Here is a 20,496-nt window from a genome sequence, read left to right as displayed (position 1 = left end):
TTCCTCAGTCTTTCTTCTGTGAGAGTTTTCCGATGATATGATGATTGAGTCCAGCACTTAATCAGAGGTTTAACTCCACTGTCTCGTGGGCTCTCTATTTACAATGTGTATTGGCTACCTTCAGGTGAACACTCTGTCCAAACAATTGAGCTCCGAGATGAGTGATGTATTGAATGAAGTCTGGGCCAATGAAGCTGTCAAAAGTGCCGTCCTCATCTCTTCAAAGCCAGGCTCTTTCATTGCTGGAGCAGATCTTGAGTAAGTTTGGGTGGCAGTAGAAACTATGCTGATGGAGCTTTCTCTAAAGTCCAGCATCTCGGGCAAAAGGTCTGGTGTGCTGTGAAGACTGAGCAGTTTGTCACTGACCTCTCCCCAAGGGTGAGGTAGAGAATGAATATGAAATCCATGTGCGCAGGATGTATAACTTGACAGGGACTTGCTGAAATGAAGTTATGGCCTTGATAAAGAGGAACCTGGCTAGTCATTAAACCCCATTTGCTTCTAGCACTGGGTCGCTCCTTCCTGCGTGCCAGGGTGCAGCCAAGGAAAATTCCCTTTCTGGCTCAGGGGTAAGCCTTGTGCTTTGGTCTGGGGCACAACGAGAGCAGATAATTTACATGCAGAACTTCATTTGAGCTGGATCTTGAGTGTCTGGCAGTCTGCCAGCACAGCTCCTTGATTGGGCAGTCTTGGCTCTCTGCCATATGGAGCATCTGAGCAGCTTCCCAGGCTGGGTAACTCTTGTCGGGTGCGAGTACGCCCTGTATGAGTGCTCTCACCTGGGCCTGGAGTGCCGTCAATTGCCAGTCCTGCATTGGGCACGACAGAACAGTTGTTTAAAGACATTAAAATCCGGAAGCTTTGAGCAGAGAAGGTAAATGCATATCAGCCCTTCCAGAGCTTGTTACCTTTTTGTCCAGCCTTATTCAGGAGCAGAGACTTGATCTATCCTGTGGTGGGAAGGAGGCAGTAGCTTTAGCTGGTAAGCAGGACAAAAGGACAGGCTGTGTTTAAGAGGTCTCGGCTGGTCTCAGTGCAGCAAGCCTGCTGATTAGTGCCTGCCTGGCAAACGCTGCTAGCCTCTGTGAGAATAATTGGCTCGGAAAGTCTCTAATTGGCGGAGTGCAATGTCAGAGCACTGGCCATCTGCTTCTCTCAAATGTGATCCTGGGCTCTCCCTTCCACCCTTCCTGGCAAGTGCTTTGAGGCTTCCTGTGACCCTTCCTTCTCTCCCCAAAAGGCTTTCAGAGCTCTGGCACAAGGAGACTCATTCACTGCCTGCAGGCACAGTCCCGTGTCAGTATGCAGTGACTTAACCCACTGATTTGAGTAGTCTTCCTGTGTTCTCTGTTAATCTAAATCTGTGGGACTAAATAGCTCTTGCCTGTCTGTCAGTCATTGGAGCTTTGTGGGAAGAGGGGAATAAAATCCTTGAAGCACTCTCCATTTTACTGCTGTTTTCTCAGCGCTTTTCCAATTCTGATCAGCCTTTCTGCCTCACTGCAGCATGATTGGCGCCTGCAAGACTTCTCAGGAAGTGACTCAGCTCTCTCAGGAAGGACAGAAGATGTTAGAAAAAATTGAGCGGTCTTCAAAGCCCATAGTTGCTGCCATCAGTGGCTCCTGCCTGGGAGGAGGACTGGAGGTACTGGACAGTTTGGGGTCTGCCAAGCAGCAGTGGGAGTTGGTAGCGCTAGTTCTCCAAACTAGCCGAATGATGCCCGCAGGACTATCCTGAAAGGGTGCGAGAAGGATCTGAGACCTGGCGTGGATTCTGTACAGCCATTCAAATGAATCTGTGGCAAATTAACGGGTTGGTTGTGCTTCATGGCTCTGCCATGCTAATTTTTCTGCTGCTGTTGAAAGAGAGCTAATCAAATATGAATCTCTGCGTGCTAGGCTAATATTTAGGTGAGTGCACTCCTGGGAAAACAAGCTGTTTCCAGCAGGCATTGGATCTAGAGAAATGCTGTTGGCAGAATCCGGGCTGGAAATAGCTTCTTTTCAGTTGAAATGAACCTCACATCCCAGCAACTTCTTTTAAAGGTTCTTGTGAGAAGGATGAGTGTGGGGAACCTGGTAAGGCTCCAACCTGGCCTACATTCTCTCTTGCTTGCCAATTCAGCTGGGTGCAGTATTTGCTTCCTAATCTCTGTTTAGGATTATGCATTTTTAAGTAGCTAATCTTCTCATCTCTGCCCAGCGTGATGAGGAAGGAGGAGGCTTTGTCAACTGAAAGGCGCTGTGATTATTTCTGCAGCAAAGTTTTCACTACATTGGAATAACTTTGTTTCTGAGAATGGGGTCTCTTCAGCTGTGTACTGATTTCTCAAGCAATTTCAGCTTTTTGCAAGCACAGTGATGAAGGATCTGGGCTTGGTGATCCAGTGATGGGCTGAGTGTCGTGGCTGATCTGTAAATGGGACAGTGCTCTTGAGTGCAGTGAATGAATTTAGCCCCCGAGAGTCCAGATGAGATTTAAAAACAGCTTGGCTCAAATCTGTAGTCTTGTGTTCATGCCAATAGCTGCTTGCTATCATCAGCCCCGTTTGCCCTCTTCTCGCTGGAGGAAGCCATGAATGAGCACAGAGGGAATTTGGGCAGTTGAACTAGGGGTGAGCCAGGAGGAAAGCTGGGGAAGGGTGTGGAAGGGAGCTTTGTGATGGGTGCCCAGTTCTTCTGTGGTCTCTCAACGGGAACTCTTGAGATGGTTTCTCTTCCTATTTTAAGGTTGCCCTTGCCTGTCACTACAGAATAGCAACAAAGGACAAGAAAACGGTCTTGGCCACACCTGAAGTGTCACTGGGACTCCTGCCAGGGGCAGGGGCCACTCAGAGGCTGCCAAAGCTGGTAAGTAGGAGACAAATCTTAATAGCCCTTTCTGCTTCACAGCGTGCTCCCACTCTGAAAACCTCTTTCTGCCCCTGCAGGTAGGACTTCCTGCTGCCTTTGATATGATGCTAACTGGGAAGAGCATCCGTCCTGACAGAGCAAAGAAGATGGGTCTGGTTGACCAGCTGGTGGACCCACTAGGTCAGACATGAGGACGCTAGCATTGTCTTCAGCTGCTTAGGAAGCTGATCTGCTGTCTGTCGGTTAACCTCTCCACCTTGCTGAAATGGGCAGAGAAGCCCTCCATGCAGCCAGCAGTCTAATGGAGGCAGAGCGTGTGGTCTGGAAAGTCCTTACGATGCTCTGCAGTGCAACCACCATTCCCACCTGAGAAGCACGTGCACAGGGACCTTGACATGTCAGGCTCAGTCTAAAGCTAAGTGAATAGAGAAAGGTTAGAGCGAAGGGTCGGCCTGTTGGCTCTCTTGCATAAGCGAATTGTACAGATAAGAACCTGCATTCCTCATTTATCATGTCAGAGGGACAGATTGCAACCGCTAATAAAAGGAGACTAGGTGACTGATGCCTACATTTATGCAGCCTGCAGATCAATGACAAGATCTGTGGGGGAAGCCAACCCCTACAACTTAGGTGCTCTGACTTGCTAACTGACTTTCAGTTGGATGGAGAAATTCCTTGCAAGTTGCAGACCAAATTGCACTTCCAAGTGGGCTAATGAATAATTCCTTGCTTCTGCTGTTCCTGCATCAGGGCAACTTTTTTGGAAGGTAACTATGTGGAGGGGCCAACCCTCTGCAGCCTCTGCTGAAAGCTCTGAACAGCTGCAGCTGGGAGTTAAACCATTGTGGCCGTTGATACTACCACATAGTTGCAGCATGCTGAGCTGTTTCCCCAGTCAGAGCGCAGCTGAAGGACCCAACGGGCCCTTAGTGCCTTAGTTTAATGAACAAAAAATCAGCCTAGCCTGAGAAAAGCGGGGGAAGCCCTTGTATCTGTTTTGTCTCGCATACCACTCTTCAGCTGGGTGAGGTGTCTTTAGCCTTCCTCTGACTTATGAAATGGGTCAGTGGTACCTAGGTTTGAGTTAAAAATCTGCATTACCACTGCATAGTTGCTTAAGTATGGTATTGCAAATGTGGCTCTTTATAGCAATGAACACTCTGGCTCGCTAAAAGGAAACCTGAACTTTTAAAGAGCTGTTAGGAATCCTAACTCAGACCAGATAAGCACTTCGGAGGAGACAAAAAAAGAAAACAATCAAAAAAAAAAAAAAGACCTGTGAACGTTGGAGGCATTCTTTGTTTGTTCAAGCAGCACCCAGTGCCAGAAGGTTTTCTGCTGCGTAATCGCATATTCATTCTGAATGTCTGGGCAAAAGCAGCTTTATCTGTGGTGATGCTTTAACTGATAATAAAGCTTTAAAAGGAAAAAGGCAGCATTAATCAGGCAATTTCTTCTAGTGCGAATGGTGTGGAAGTGGACGAACTGTAGAATCCAAGGAGGAAGTCTTGTGGGGTGCTTTTGTGGGGTGCTATTAGTTCTCCTTCAGTAAGGAACTCCTCAGCATTCTCTTACTCCGCTTACTAATATGCCCAGATCTTTTATATAGCTAAGTAGATGCTAGTTGACAGCTTGGAGCTTCCTTGGTTAAGACCCTACAGCAATTAAATTGTTGAAAGGCAACTGCAGGTAAAGCAGCACGTACGTGGATTTCACCACCTTGCCTAAATAGTTCTTACAGCTCAGGTCTATAAATGAAGTGTTTTTTTCCAGCTGCGGTATCAAAGTTCAGAGCTTGTGGGCATTGTACACAAAGCTGATGGAAAGGGGAAATCAGGTATTCACATGCTGTAGCACATCAGATCATTAAAGCTTAAAGGTCCCGTGCTGCCTTGAAATGGTGGAAGGGAACTTGGGGGCTGGTAAGATTTCAGCTCAGAAATCCCTTCACCCTTAGAGGTGGGAATACTTTCCGATGAATGCTCTAAATGCTCTGGCCATTGGTGAAATGCAGACGAGGCAGCAGCTCTGGGGTAAGTTTTCCGAGCTGACTGTAAAATGAAATCTGCTATACAATTAAGTTTGGACTGTTTTTCTCTAGACTGGCTCTGACTTACTTCCAGGGTAAGGTAAGACTTCCTAATGGTGAGCTCTTATAATCTGGTCAAAATGCATGTGTTCCTTTATTTGCTCCTTGCCAGGAGACCCTCCAGCAGGCAGCAGGATCTGGAGTCTGCAGGATATGTGCTCTCAGGTCTCTGTGAAAAAAGAAGTGAAACCTTCAAGTTGTATAGGGTTGTGGACTTTTCAGTGTTTTCTTTGCTGTTGTTTGTTTGTTTGTTGTTGGTAGGTTTTTGTTTGTTTGCTTCTTCAATAACTGTTTCCCCTATCATAGCAGACAACTGCTCCTTGATGTGTTTTTAGCTCTGAGGACCCTGTACAGGATGTAGGTGTGGTTGGAACCATTTCTAGCGAAGACTAATGAGATTGCTCAGCCTAAGGATGCAGAGTTGTAATCTTGTCAAGTTTGTTCTGCTAGTTCAGAGGCAGCCCAGCTCAAGGCTACACTTCTAGCTACAGTTTCCTTATGGTGGTCCAGTGAAAAATTACTGGGCAGTGCTTCTTCATTAAGGACTCATTTTATTTGCCTTCAACAGCTTAATACGCATAACTGCATTTTCAACCCTACACTCTGTCCTCCTGCATTAAGGACATCAGCCCTGTGCTTGGAAATTGTGCAACCCACCCCCAGAGTTTGCTAAACCATGCCTTTGTAACAACTTGCTTTGTTGTTTTTGGGACAGGTTTGAGTTAGCACAGATGGGCAGCGAGGTGGATTGCACGCCACTGGGGATCTGGTTAGAATTGACTGTATTTGGTACTAGCTAAAGCAAGTAAGATTTCCTGCACCGAAGGTCTAAGGTTGATGAAGTTTTATCATGCATTGGCTCCAGTACAGGTAATGTTTAAGGAGGCAGTTCTTGATAAGTGTTGTCTAGATGTTTAATAGCAATAGTGTTGTTACAACTCAGTTGTGCAGACTTACTCTACCACGTAAGAAAGCAGAGGTGCAACAAGAGGTGGGAAGGCAGGACACTTGCGTTCTGTTAAGATATAGATGTTGCCTGCAGTTACACAAAGCGAAAGGATGAGAGGCAATAGACAAAAATTGTGGCAAGTGCTGTTTTAATTAAATGTTACAAAAATATCTTCCCAATGAGGATGGTCAGACATTGAACACAAGTGCAGAGAAGTGGCAGGATCTCCATCCTTGGAAGCACTCAGAACGTGACAGAACATGTCCCTGAGCAACCTGATCTAATTCCAAAGTTGGATTTAACTTGGAAGTTGGCCCTGCTTTGAGCAGTGGGTTAGACCGGATGGCCTCCAGTCTTCCCTTACATCGAAAATTAGTCCATGAAAGGAGTGTTGATATTTAAGTGACATACTGCTGTCTGCTCCCATTGGGGGTTGACATTTTGGCGTTTCTGCCTAATGCCATGGATATTAAATGTTTGGGGCTTTTCATATGATTTCCTGCTGAGCCTGTCCGTCTTTGTTCATAGCTTTTCTTTTGTTCCCAGGACCAGGTCTAAAAACTCCAGAAGCAAGAACAATTGAGTACTTGGAGGAAGTAGCAATTAGCTTTGCCAGAGGACTAGCCAACAGGACTGTGTCTACCAGAAAATCAAAAGGGCTAATGCAGAGTAAGTCTTATCGGCATCATAGCCAACTCCCAAGAGACTGTAGTGAGTATAATGCAACTTTGATTTTCGGGGGTATATTCATGCTCTTAATCCAAAACAAAGTTCTTTCATGTTGTAACAGTCTCTAGAACCAGATCGGTTGATAGAAGAAACATTACTCTGCAGATCTGATCTTAAAGTGGCGTTGCCAGAGCTGTGCATGGTGGCCCCTGAAGTGTACTAGAAGGTTGCTAGGCCTGAGGGAGGGAGCGTCAGCTCCCCCCACAGAGGACTATCCATCTTGTAAGCTTTAGTGGCAAGTTTTGTACCAAGCTTGTGTGACGAGAAGCCCGTGGACCTGCTCTGCGCTGATCCTCTTCAGCAGAGCCCTAACGCAGTTCGCAGAGCCCAGAAATGATGACCTCTGTCTGTGCAAGTTCTGCTCCATAGGTCAGTTTTGTAGTCTGTCACTGGCTGCACGAGGAGGATAGTTTAGCCCTAAAAGGGACATGTCCATGGAACAAGCCATAGAAATCCATTTGACCAGACCAATGCTAGCTGTGTCTAAGTGGGTTTCAGGTGCACGTTTCTATTCCACATGTGCAACATTCACACCTGTAATGTTCAGCGTTCAGGTTAATCATTTGAAGGCTGGTTGTGTATATAGGACTGTGCTGAGATGTGTTTTGTCCCATCTTAGAGATAACAGATTATGCCATGGCTGTTCCATTTGTGAGGCAGCAAGTCTACAAGACAGTGGAGAGCAAAGTTCAGAAGCAGACCAAAGGACTCTACCCTGCTCCACTAAAAATCATTGAGGTAATCCCTGCTCTGAGAAATATGAAACTGCAGTGAAGGTGAATCTGCAGGATGACATGGAAACAAAGAGAGGGAAGGTGGTTCCTTTGTCTGAGTCAAATTACGCGTTACTTTACAGAAGATCAGTCTTGATGGCTGCTAGCTGTGTGGTATATGGAGCAAACATTCAAATTCAGAATAGCTTCCCGGAATATCACCAGCAATTCATGTGGTGCTGGCACCAGTAAGGGAAAGATCAAGAAGCCCTATTGAGGGAAGGCTTAACTGGAATAATTTCTGTGAAACTTCTAGCTGCAATTTCTTCAGGTTTCCTGTACAGTTTCTAAGGAGATAGATTAACCTGTTTGAAGCAAGGAAAGTATCAGTTGCTATTTTCATAGCACTAAGCACCCAAAGCTTTAAAACTTAGTCCCCTAAGTAACGCAGGTGTTGTATTACTTGAAAACATTGTCCACGGTTGAATCCTTCTTTTAAAATGACTTTTCACTATTTAAATTGTTGTCAAGACTTCTCTAAAACCAGCGTATGTCCCCCTCTGATTCTGGGAGCAATGACATTACAGGAGCACAGTCCTACGGAAACAATTCCTGAAAGTGCAAGGTATGTGTAAAAAATTAACCTGAGAGAAAGTGCCTTGCCATTGTAGCTACGCTGTGCTGGAAGGACGAGATGGTTCATAGCTCGGCTTTGGACAGCATTGACAGGACCCAGAGAGTCTCAGGTGCCCCTGAAATGTTGGGGAGGGGCTGATGGTGAAAACAGGAGGCGCACAGCTAGACAAGTGATCTCTTTAAAGTGTAGCTGTTGGCAGGCGTGCCTTAACAGTGGCATATCTTTACTGCTCTTCTTTGACTAGGTTGTAAAGACTGGTCTTGATCAGGGGCGTGACGCTGGATACCTCACTGAATCCCAGGTAAGAAGATTAGGTCGCTGGTAGTAATTGGTAGTTTATGTAGATGTGGAAGATTTGTGTTTAGCCATGCACAAAGGAAGATACTCTTCACAAGCTGCTCAAAATGATGCCTTGATCCCTGCCCCCTCTTTTGGGAGAGGGACTGTGAAAATGGCCTATCTTAAACAACAGTCCCGTTATTCAAGTTTCTTAATCTGTGAAAAGAGCCGGTGGCCTTCTTTATTCCTGTTTGGTTTGTCTTTTTTGAGTTGGGAGTAGCCAGATGAAGTTCAGCATTCTACATGTCCCATGGTAGGATTTTCTATTTGATTTTCTTTTTTTTTTTTTTCCTTTGATTGCCATATGGGACAGGTATTCTATAGGTGGGTATAGTGCTGTTTTAGTCTCCTGAGTATTCCTAGGTAATGTGGTGCAAATAAGTCATTTCTTCCAAAACTTGTTACCTTTCCTTTTTACCAGTGTTCAGTTTCCTCTGCCACTTTTTTCCACCATCATGTTTGCTTAGAGTGTTGATTCTCTATTACTCTTGTTTTGCTTTGTCATGTTTTATATTCCAGACACCTAGTGCTAGCCCTTTTTCACCCATTGATAATTGTGTACTCGTGAATAGATGTTGTTTTTTCAGTTCTTGTTTCTCATCCAAAACAGGACTTCTCTGTCCCTCTGTGGATCTTACTTATCTATTTACCACACCAGTCAGAATAGTGGCTGGTACTGGCCATTCGGAGGGACAGTGACAAGCTGGAGAACTGGACAAACAGGAATCTCATGAAGTTCAAACAAAAATACTTTTTTTTTTTAAACGTTTCTCTCTCTCCCTGCCAGGATAGGAGGCTTGCAGATTCTCTTACAGGCTTCCTGTGTCTGGTATTTCACCCAGTCTCTAACTCACAGGACAATGACAAAGGAAGATACTGCCTGCTCTGAAATATGTTGTATTGATGGTTTTCCTAGGGCTGGATTTTCCTTAGCTGGTTTGGCTTGGACAGCCTTGTTAGTTTGCTGTCACCTTAGACTGTCTGTTGTCTTCCTGTCTGTTCCTGTTTCATGCTGACTGCTGAGAGTTTATGCAGGCCTCTGTGTTGCCCGTGCTCTGAAAACAGGCATCAGGCTACAGTTCTCAGCGAGAGCTGGCTTGTTTAAAGATTTGAATAGTTAAGGTGCCTCAGAGTCTGAGGGCAGGATCCTTTTATCTGGAAGTCACTGGGGCACTGGTCCCCAGCTAGTTGAAGATGTGCGTGGAGTAGAAAGGGGCGCGTTCTTGCCCTGTTCCCTTACCAGTGAAGTAAAAGCCTGCCGCTGGGGAAGTAGAATCGATTCCTTCACTGATCTCTTACCGACTCCACAGCTGCTGGCTGGCGGAGGCACCGGCGTCGCTTCTCGTTTACCAGCCCAACAGTGAACTGCCAATGAATGCTCTTTCCCAGTGCGGTGGGAGAGTCATCTGATGAGTGGAAACAAGCTGTGAATGGGTCAGTGGGTAGGAAGGACTTGGACGTGGAAGTATCCTGGCTATTCTTGTTCCCCAGCAGGCTCCTGCCAGGCAGATGCTGAGGGTCAGAGGCACATACTCTTTTCAGAGGCTTTGAATTATATTGTTTGTGGAAAGGGACGTTAAAAGAGCAGTTTCCTACTGCCTTCTGGCAGCCCATGTGGGAGATGATAGCGCAAAGCCGGCTGTGCTTAGCACTGAAGGTAACTCTGCAAAGAGGGCGCACGTGCCCTGCCTGCTCTTCCATTTCTGTTCAGGTTACTAGTCTGTGTAATTGCATGGGTGGTTGTGCTGCCCCTTTGCCATATTTTTGATGCGTACACGTTGGAAGTGTGACAGCAGTTAAAGGCCAAACTCTTTGCCTCCCTCTCTCCTTTCTTTCAGAATTTTGGCCAACTTGCAATGACTAAAGAAAGCAAGGCACTGATTGGACTTTACCGTGGGCAGGTGCAATGCAAGAAGAACAAGTTTGGAACACCTCAGCGAGAAGTCAAGTAAGTGCAAGTGTGGGATACCTAAAGGAGCATTTGGAGGGCCTCTGCTGAAAGGCTCTTGGGGCCCACTGGCCTAGAGCCCCAAAAAGCAGCATAGTATAGCAGAGATGTTTCCAGCTCCAGAAGGCCCATCCTCTGCAGTTTAGAGGTCTCATTCACAAGTGCAATCTTCTTGTGTGACCTCACTAGAAGTACTGCCTGGATGGACAGGATCTGTATAAGTCTGACCGGCAGTAGAAATTCAGCTGTTTCTGGCTTTGAACGCGTCTACCCTTTCTGTGCAGGACCCTGGCTGTGCTGGGAGCAGGGCTCATGGGAGCCGGAATTGCACAGGTTTCAGTGGATAAAGGACTGAACACCATTCTGAAGGACACAGTACAGCAAGGCTTGGAGAGAGGACAGCAGCAGGTCTTCAAGGGGTATGTGAGTTTAAAGGAATTCACTCGGGATTGGCTGGGGCCTCCTTCAGTTAAAATACTCCTCTGCTTTCAGGCGATCAGGAACTCCTGACACCTCTGTTCCTTTGGAGTCATCTTCCATGAGCTATCACAACAGTGCTTTCTTTTAGAGTTGCGTATGCAGTGTGCTGGGATATTGCTACAAAATAGGTCCAGTGTATTCAGCCTTAGTTCCTTAGGTAGGCAGACCACCTAATACGTGACTGCTTTAGTTTTTAGATTTAGCAGGAGCTTATAGAACTAAGGGGAGGGAGGTACCCATGTCGGGACGCATCGGGTCCAACTTCTGAAAAGCTGGATTTCTTTCCCCTGTACTCCTGGCTCAGCAGAGATAGTGCTCAGCTGCACAACTCTTAAGGAGCGTAAATGATTGACCTTCAGACTAATGCACCAAGAGCTGTGTAAAGAGGGCCCTACTTCTTCTGGATGGAAAGAAGGGCCAGTAGGCAGAGTGACAGTCTTGCTGGACTGGAGATGGTGTTTTAGGTCTCAGCTCCAGGAAAGACGGATGAGCTTGGTGTCACAATGTACCAGGGCCTCCCTGGAGCTCTGACAGAGCTGTCCTTCCCTAGGCTGAACAGCAAGGTGAAGAAGAAGAGTCTAACACCGTTTGAGAGGGACTTGTTTCTCAGCAACCTGACGGGCCAGCTGGACTACAAAGGCTTTGATAAAGCAGACATGGTGATCGAGGCTGTGTTCGAGGACATTAACATCAAGCACAAAGTGTTGAAAGAAGTGGAGGCCGTGAGTGTCAGTTCTGAGCAGCCTGTGCTAGACATAGCCCCTGTACGCTAGAGACTCAGGGTGTCTTGCCCTGCTGGGTTTTCCACATCTCTTCTGTGCTGCAGTTTAGTGCTTGGTACTAGTTACTCATTTCAGTACATGGGTGGGTGCCAAGGGCGGTGTTCCTGTCCAGTTGTGACATAACTGGACTCCTGGGAGCCACTCCAAAAAAGTTTCCATTTGTCTGAATACTTTGATGTGACAGGTATGTCCTCCTGTATCTCCACAATATGTAGTCCTTTACCTGCTGTCCCTAGCTTGCTGCCACTGCTCCTTTTCTATCCAAGAATACACTTAAGAGAGTGACTGTGTATGTTAAAGAAACTGGCCTATGCTCCTCTCTGGGGTCCATCCTCACAGTGTCTAACGTGGTTGCAGTGAACTGGCAGAATCATGGTGGATCTGAGACAGACCAGTATCACAAACCCTGGAGGCAGATCAGTGTAGCTGTCCTGCAAGTCAGATCTGGTTGACTTGGACTGCTGCTTTAGGATGAGTTTCTAATGCTGCCTGCCCTGACAGATTAAAAGAGGTTTGTCTTGTTTGTAAGGCATTACCAAATGCTGGGAACGCTCTGTGCTGGCACTCTTCTCTCGGGGCTCTGCACATCACAGTCCGAATCTGGCCTTGGACATTTAAACTGTCTTTTCCCCTCTCCCCCCCAGGTGATCCCTGCTCACTGTGTCTTTGCCAGTAACACATCTGCCCTCCCAATCAGCCAAATTGCCGCTGTTAGCAAGAGGCCAGAGAAGGTGAGTGCCCAACACCAAGGGCCTGCTGTGAGTCTGCTCTGTGCTGAGCTGCCTGCTAGTGGCAAAATGGCTTTGCTATTGATGAGATATTGATGAGATTGCTGGGATCTTCTGCTTCCGCCTCAGAACATGGAACAGCTTGACCTCTGCCTTCAGTACAAACTTTGAACAAAGAGTATGTGATCCTTGGATTAGGTACAAAGGGGATGAAGGTGGACTTGCCCCAAGTGAGATGTTGGTGCGGCAGGGCACAGTACTGCAGGGAGGTCAGCGCTTCAGGAAGCATTAATGCACACAAGAGGCAGAAAAGCTGTGAAAGGACTTGAGCTGAGAAAATTCATTAGGCATAGGAGTCATTTGCCATGGTGGGGAAGTAGCTTCCTAGAGAGAAGGGTGCTAATGTAGCAGCAAAAAGGGAAGAAAAGTCAGTGGCTGCTAGCTGAACTCAGAGGTGCTGAAACTGGGAGCATGGGCCCATTTTTTACTGGCCACATATAGGATCAGCTCTTGAGGCGGGTGGGGGGGTTTTCTCTGTGGTTCCAAATGACACAGGCCTTACAGGAGACCTGCACCCTTCAGGAACAGCAGCAGGAGGCCAGACATGACACTGCAGTATCCAGAGTGGTGTGAGGGATCTGTGTGATCAGGTGGAGTCACCTCCCATGGCTAAGCATCAGTCTGGGTGGCCTTGATGTAGCAAGGGAGAAGTGCTTTCCCCTAGCTTGAGGAATCTGCTTTGCCTGCCTGGGGCCAGCAGGCTGCAGAAAATGCAGGCCGGAGTGAGCATGTCCCACAGCAAGACGATCCCATGGCAAGAACCAGACTCTCTATGAGATATGTGGGAAGGGGAGGCAGTAGCAGCTTTGGGAGAAGGAAAGGGAAGCTCTAGAGCTCCATCAGAGTGTTACGCAAATGCTGCTGCACAGGTGCCTTCAGCTGCTTCCCTGAATTCCTACAAGGATCTCATATCTGCCCAGGGCAGTCCATTGCCTCTGCTGCTTGTCTTCCTGTAGAAGATCTGTGAACACGTGTAAAAGTTATGGAGTAAAAATGTGCGTCCCGACTGTTAGAGGTATCTGTGACCTTCATGAGCCTCTTTATGGCTTGCTATTCAGATCTTAGTTGCATCTGAAATGCAAACTCTTGCTGGATAAACTGTCCATGTAATATCTCTTTATGGGGAAACTAATAGGAAATCAATTAACTAATTAATGTATTTTCTATAATTAATTTTGCAGTCTGTGGCTTTCCTACAAGGTGTCTCTGACTTATGCAGATCTTAGTGCCAAGTGTTGCTTCCAGGAGTCATGAAGGTGACATCCTGATTGCGTGGCTGTGTTAGGAAGATCAGGCACACAGATGAATAATGTACATATAAATGCCTTTCCCAAAGGAAAGCTTCACTTTCCTCTATAATTAATTTCTGGAAACGTGCCTTCTTGTCCATAGATCAACTTCATCACTTAACCACAAGCAGAACACTAGGCACAGAGTTGCTTTCCCAAGTCAGATAGCACCTGCGGATCATGCAGTGCCCATGACTCACCTGGGGTCTGAGCTAAGCTAAGATTCCTGGGGAAGTTTTGTTGCCAGACTGTTAACAAATACAGACAGACCTGAGCAGCACACGCTATAATCTTCAGTGGGCTGAGAGATGTGTGTGTGTGCTGCACCCTTGGGAAAGCCAAGGAGAGAGGGAGTTGGAAAGTGCTCCCCTCGGAGAAGGATCTGGTGGAATATATGCAGCATGGTGATGAAGTCTTGCAGCCTGTGCTGGCCTGCTTCCTCCGGCAGTTGGGCACTTGACTTTCCTAGATGATTGCTGTAGGCACCAGAGTCTGTTTTAACCCTCTGTTCTTGCTTCTGCTCTAGGTGATCGGGATGCACTACTTCTCTCCTGTTGACAGAATGCAGCTGCTGGAAATCATCACGACAGACAAAACATCCCAGGACACAGCTGCCTCTGCTGTTGCTGTTGGGCTCAAACAGGGCAAGATTGTCATCGTGGTAAAGGTGAGGGAACACTGCCCAAATACCAACTGGGATAATAAAGGTCAGTCTTGTGCACTAAGCTGAGGATGTAACGTGGCTGTGAATACACTGGCATTAGCTCTGCATGCTGCAAAGTCAAAATAGAGGTTGGAAGAGGGCTAGTGCCTAGGTGATCCCTCAGGAGGCTGAAGTCTAAAGTGGCATCTGAGATGAAGCGGCGTCTGGGCGGTACTCTCACTGTCTCTTCTCCCTGCAGAGCAGCAGGAGTAGAGGAACCTGTGAGCAGTAACCCTCATCTCTTTGGATTTAAATCTTGTGTGAGAGGGAGGGCAGAAATACATGTGCACAAAGCAGGGGGAGAGGACCGAGTGCAGCACAGCGAGTCAGGAGTTGTGAACGAACTGTGGTGGCCTCCAGGAAGAGGCAGCAGAGCACAAAGCCATGGGTTTTGGCTGGTTTATTAGGCTGTCAGTTGCTATTAAGCACATGCCCCTCTAAACAGAGCAGGTCTCCTGCTCCGTAGTAGAAAGCATCGGTGATGCCGTTTCACCTGTGTGGGAGGATTAGTTTGTAGGTTCAGAGCAGTTGGATAAGTGTATGTTCAGATTTGTCTTTTCATTGAAGCGTGAGGTTGCCAGTGCTGCAGACTAGATGTTTCCTGTTGCACTGGTAACACTGGCTTGGCTAAAAGTGCTCTAGATGTCTCCGTAGGCCAGTGGAGATACCGTGCTTCTTCTCAAATTCTCACTCCCAAATTAGATGCTTCCCCGAATGGCAGTCTGCAGCTAATCTGATGCTTCCTGACTTTGTGGGCAATGTCAGCAGGTGAAGCAATAGGTTAATGCCTATTTCACTCATGCTGAGCACCCTTTACCCTCAGGCAGTCTTTTGGGATTGATGTGAAGCGAGGGGACTTCTGCAGCCTGCCTGGGACCTCCAGGCAATATTTTTAATAAAATCAGTCTGGGGACTTCCAGGGAGTGCATTTCTGAAGGTCTTCAAACCCTGGTGGAGCCTTACGGGTGAAAGCTGTTCTAGGAGTCAGTTGCATACCATTCAAAATAGAGCAGTTCAGTGTCTCCACCTGCCAGTGCCCGAACTGCAGCTCAGCCTGTGAAACAGTCCCTGTGCGGTCAGTAAAAGCTGTATTCTTGCTGTTTGAACTTACCTGCCTTCCTGTTGCGCTTCTCTCCCCTAGGATGGGCCTGGTTTCTATACCACCAGGTGTCTGGGGCCAATGCTGTCTGAAGTGGTCCGAGTTCTCCAGGTGTGTATTCGGTCAGCTACTGAGCGTCCAACAAAGCCTTTGTCCAGCCCCTGCACTCAATTCCTGCTTGGGTACATGTCCGGTCAGCCACATCTCTTACCCAAAGCTGTCGAGAAGCTTAGTTGGACAGTTGTTGCGATATGGTATCTAGATTTGAAAACATCCAGAGTACATGTGAGGCAGTGGGCAAACTGCAGTTGCAAGGGTGCCCCTTTGTCTGTGCTGTGTGACATGTGAAAAGGACACTGCCTGTCTGCAAGGCAGCTCTCCCTAAGCTGCAAGCTGCCTGCCCTGGCAAAACAGCCTAGAGCTGCAAAGCAGAGAGCAGTGTTTTAGTCACAGGAGTCAAAATGGCAACTAGGAGCAAGGCAAGGAGTGAGCATGCAGGTTTCTCTTGGCTCTGCTGTTGGCCCTTTGGGCAGGCTTGAGAGCGTCTTCCTGGGCATGATGAGTCAGGCTGTCCTCATCAGGGCATGGCCTGCAATGGCAGGGTGGACCATGAGCAGATCCCAGCCTGCCATGTCCTACCTTTGCCCCGTTTGGTCTTTGAGGTGAACAGGTTTTTGTCCTGTTCAAGGCAAAGTGCCTTGCAGAAGAGAGCCTTGTCCTGCCCCAGACCTGATGTCAGCTGTAAGAAACGTGTATCACACTTTGTCAACACGTGGCAGTGGGATGCCAGCCCCAGCTTCCCCCGATGTCCCTAGCTTGCTCTTGTCTGAGCTGTGGTGTGACGGGACCCAGCGTAGGCAGTGATGAGGCTCTTTCCTCCCTGCACAGCAGCAGGGGACAGTCAGGAGTGGTGCAAACATGGTTATGCTGCTCCTATCTGTTCTCCAATAGCTAATGGGGCTGGTTGCATCAGTGATCCCGGATGGGGGAGGGCCCTCATCCAGAGAGATCTCATTGCTTTTCCTCCTATTCCTGCAGGAGGGTTTTGACCCGAAGAAAATAGACAGCCTCTCCACAGCCTTCGGCTTCCCGGTCGGTGCTGTCACGCTGATCGATGAGGTGGGTGTGGATGTAGCCACGCACGTGGCTGAGGACCTCGGCAAGGCCTTTGGTGAGCGCTTTGGAGGAGGCAACATCGAGTTGTTCAAGCTCATGGTGGAGAAGGGCTTCTTAGGTGAGACATGAGGCTGATATAAATCAACATATTTCCCCTTTGTTCAAGGAAGAGTACTAGCATCCATCAGATTCCTCTGCCTCAGGCGAGAGAGCAGTCAGAGAAGGTCCTGGGAATGGGGCAGGAGTCCCTCTCAGCTGTACCCTGGGTAAACCGTAGGCTGCGCTCAGAGCTTCCTTTGCAGAAATGGCTGCAGCAGGCAAAGATGTTACCCAGAGCAGAGGCAGCAGACGAGATCACGTGAAACTCCATCTGGCCCCTTCGTTAAACCTGCGCGAACACTCTGGGCTGTGGGGAGGAAGCGATTGGAAATAAAGGTGCTCAAGTGAAACAAGCCGCAAGCTGAGGTTTGGAAGCTGTGTGCAAGGAAAGCTCATGGCTCCTCCGTCTGGCAGCTGTTCCCCAGTGGTACTAGGTGCTGAGGCAATTGTGCTACTGAGCGCACCAGGCTAGAGCAGTGCGTGTCAGTGGGACCCGCACTTGAACCGTGACTGCTTTTGCTCTCAAAACAGGCATTGCCTCTGACCGAACCTGGCAGTGAGTGTTACTTGGGAGATCTGCTTGGGAGATCTTATCATCTCTGTCCTTCCCTCCCAAGCATGTACAAGGACTATGCCTTTTTGCTGCTGTAGCCATGGAAGCAGTGACTTTGTTTGACTGTTTTGTGCACCTAGCAAAGGCATTCGGGCCTGGCGCAGCGGCAGCATCTTGCCAAGGAGTCAGATGAACAGTCTCCTTCCCTCTGTATCCTTGGTGAGGCAGCAAACAGGTTTACTTTGAAGTGCAGAGAAGCTGCCTGTGCTGGGAGGGTCTGCTTGTGCTAACAGAAGCACAAGAGAAGCTCAGAGGCAAAGGTGTCCCAAGCAAGCAAGACATGATGTGACTGTCTCTTTTTTTCCCCTGGCAGGCCGCAAGGCAGGAAAGGGCTTTTACATTTACCAGGAGGGAGTGAAGAACAGGAACGTGAATTCTGGCATGGATGAGATCTTGACGCGGTTCAAAGTGCCAGCCAACCCTGAAGTGTAAGTAACTGTGCAAGCCAAGCAGCTGTGCGGGCTGGCTCTTCCCCTCTGCCAAGTGCTCCTTCTCTTGGCTCTGAGCAGCAGGAGGAGGGCCGCATCAGGCAGGACTGGAGGACAGAGTTGAACATGAAGTCAACTATAGATGGCATTTGGCTGGTCCTGGCTGGCATATATGGGGGTAGGCTGTTAGCTGTGGAGAGCCTGGGCTAGCAGGGACATGGGCATGCTTGAATTTATCAGCATTCGCTTGAGCACCTCTGCAGGTGGAGCAGGTGGGTTGGTGCATCCCCTGCCTTTCTCTCCAGGAACCCTGACCTTCCTGGTGTCAGACCTACTAGACAGCCTGGCACTGAAGTGTCTTTTGCAGTGGTTCCCATTCTGCTTGGTCAAGTCCTTGCCACTTTACTTGTCTGCCTTGGGTTGCCACACAGAACTTTGCCCTTAGAGTTAGGGATCCTGCCAGTGAAAAACAATTCTTTCCCCCGACACCAAGCCTGGCACTGAACCCCTTCTCTGCTAGCTTCACGTGCTCCTCTCTCCAACTGCTCTGTTACTTTCAGAGCCTTAAAGACTCTTTCCTTCCAGCTGCACTGAGGAGGACATCCAGATGCGGTTGGTGACGAGGTTCGTGAATGAGGCAGCCATGTGTCTCCAGGAAGGGATCCTCAGCAACCCCGTGGAGGGAGATATCGGTGCTGTGTTTGGCCTGGGCTTCCCGCCATGCCTGGGAGGTAAGTGGGTTCAGCTGTGAGACTGCAGAATTCGTCTCAAAAGCAGTGTCGTGGACCTGCCTAGTGGGCTTTAGCCACCAGAGACGAGCAGCCTTTAAGGCAGGTTTGAGCTGCAAATCCTGTTCAGCCTGAGTGTCCTATAAAGCCTGAGCCAGCGATGTCGTTCCAGCATTGTCAGCCCCACAAGAGGGGGTGGTGGGGCCAAGAGCTGCTTAAAGGTGTGTGATACGTTTCTGCTAGGACCCTGCAGAGTTCCTCTCTGCTGGGACACCTGTATTACAGGGCTTTCCAGGCTTATGAGGAATCAAACTGGACCATTTTCTGTGTCTTCAGATATGATTAAGAAGGCAGAGCCTTGCTGGCCCCAGCCTTGTCAGCCCTTTCCATAACCCCAAAGGAAGACTTCTTAGCAAGGTTGCTAGTCATGGGGTATGTGGGAGATCTGTAAAGGACCTACATTTTTCAAGAGTTCCCTAGCTTGCTCTTGTGCGGTCTTGCACATCTCAGCCAGTGGAAAGTGAGGCTGAACTTCGGCTCTGGTATCTCTTCTCTTGGCAGAGCTGCTCGCCTGGGTGGGCAGGCAGAGTTCTTGCAACACTTGTGGAAACCTGTTCTCCCACTGCATGCAGAGCTCAGGAATGATGCTCAAGTACCCACTGTTCCCCTCCTCACGCCCACAAATGGCGCGGATAAAGCTGAGCTGATAAGCACCATGCAGCATGACCGTGATTTTCAGGCCAAGGCTCACTTGCTCAAGCCAGCCAAGAGCATGGGCAGGGCTCTCTTGGACCCATCTGCAACCTGGCTGGGTGGACACAGCCAGAGCCTGGGCAGCGGATGAGGCACAAGCTGAGGTTTGGGTTACAGTTGAAGGGTACTAGGAGATCTTGGTCCTAAGCTGGTGCTGCTACTGGGAGTACCCACCACTTTACCTTCTTTGGACGAGCCCATACTCGGAGACAAATCCCAGCTGATCTGTACCCCAGTTTGTCTCCTTCCTTGTGTTCACAAGGCTTGCGTTACCTCCAGCACATCCTCTGGCCTCAGGGGAGCCTTGCAGCTTTGCTGCCAACGTTAGCATGGATGTTTCGGACCAAACAAAAGCACTTGCAGTGGCTGACACGAGAAGTAAAGGTGGTAGCCACATATCTGTTTCCCGCTGAGCTGGGGTCACACTTGGGAAAGACAGGATGCTGGCTGCAGCATATCGGCAGCTGGGCTCTGACTGGGACGAGGCTCATATACACACTGGGACTATCCCAAAGGTGCCACCACAGTGGTTCAGTCTGCCTCTGCTCAGTGCAGATCAGCAGGCAGAGAGCAGGGATCCTGTACCGTTTGCCCATGTGGCCTTTTGTCCAGAGGTTTGGGTCCCTTCTGGGTAAGGATGGATCAGCTGAATCCAGTGCTTTCACCCTTCCAGGCACGTTGGTGCTTCTCGCTGCCTTGGTGCAAATGTATCCTGCTTTTGTCCCCCTGTGCTTGGTAGGTCCCTTCAGGTACGCAGACTCGTATGGAGCCAAGCAGCTGGTGGACAAGCTGCGGAAGTACGAGGCCGTCTATGGAAGCCAGTTCACGCCGTGCCAGCTGCTGCTGGACTATGCCAACAACCCAAGCAAGAAATTCCACCAGTGAGAGCGGCCCATTGCCTCCTGCCTGTGATGCACCGACAGCCGGAGCTGAGGGCACTGGCTCTCCAGCAACACCTGATTCTCTGTAGGTTCATCTGCAACGTACCTGGGGCAGGCAAGGAAGGAAGGAGGGAAGCAGCGGACTACCTTGTGGCTTGTAGTCATTTCAAGTGCCTTATCAGCTACTGTACGTTGGGCACTTCCGTCCTCTGCCAGCATGGACCTGGGGTCTCCATGTTGGAAGAGAAATTCTTCTGCATTCACCTCCATGTTGCACTCGCCAGAACTCGCAGCATGGCATGCAGTATCCGTGACACGGCTGGCTCTGAGGCCTTGCTTTCCATAAACCTCCAACAATAAATCCCCATCTCCTGGCTCTGGACTCCAATGCCTGCTTCTAATCCTGTCTCGCTGGGGCAGCAGCCTCTAGGCACTGAGGAATGGAACCACTCGGGGTGGAAATAAAGCGTTCAGGCAATC

At 48.8% G+C, this 20,496-nt stretch overlaps 1 protein-coding gene across 1 annotated transcript in view; it reads left to right on the top strand.

Moving 5' to 3' along the window:
• HADHA (hydroxyacyl-CoA dehydrogenase trifunctional multienzyme complex subunit alpha) overlaps positions 1-20,496 on the top strand; it is a 25,976-nt gene extending 5,480 nt beyond the window's left edge. Inside the window, exons 4-20 of the mRNA XM_068936659.1 lie at positions 125-258; positions 1,507-1,645; positions 2,731-2,850; positions 2,931-3,033; positions 6,438-6,560; positions 7,240-7,358; positions 8,215-8,271; positions 10,148-10,257; positions 10,542-10,676; positions 11,288-11,459; positions 12,164-12,250; positions 14,123-14,263; positions 15,441-15,509; positions 16,437-16,632; positions 17,540-17,654; positions 18,240-18,385; positions 19,875-20,496. Of these exons, the coding sequence (XP_068792760.1) occupies positions 125-258; positions 1,507-1,645; positions 2,731-2,850; positions 2,931-3,033; positions 6,438-6,560; positions 7,240-7,358; positions 8,215-8,271; positions 10,148-10,257; positions 10,542-10,676; positions 11,288-11,459; positions 12,164-12,250; positions 14,123-14,263; positions 15,441-15,509; positions 16,437-16,632; positions 17,540-17,654; positions 18,240-18,385; positions 19,875-20,020 (2,112 nt within the window). The 3' untranslated portion in view covers positions 20,021-20,496. The remainder of the gene's footprint in view (positions 1-124; positions 259-1,506; positions 1,646-2,730; positions 2,851-2,930; positions 3,034-6,437; positions 6,561-7,239; positions 7,359-8,214; positions 8,272-10,147; positions 10,258-10,541; positions 10,677-11,287; positions 11,460-12,163; positions 12,251-14,122; positions 14,264-15,440; positions 15,510-16,436; positions 16,633-17,539; positions 17,655-18,239; positions 18,386-19,874) is intronic.

The sequence above is a fragment of the Struthio camelus genome, chromosome 3 (assembly GCF_040807025.1).
Source record: "Struthio camelus isolate bStrCam1 chromosome 3, bStrCam1.hap1, whole genome shotgun sequence".
Lineage (NCBI taxonomy): Eukaryota > Metazoa > Chordata > Aves > Struthioniformes > Struthionidae > Struthio > Struthio camelus.
This window is presented reverse-complemented; position numbering and strand designations above follow the sequence as displayed.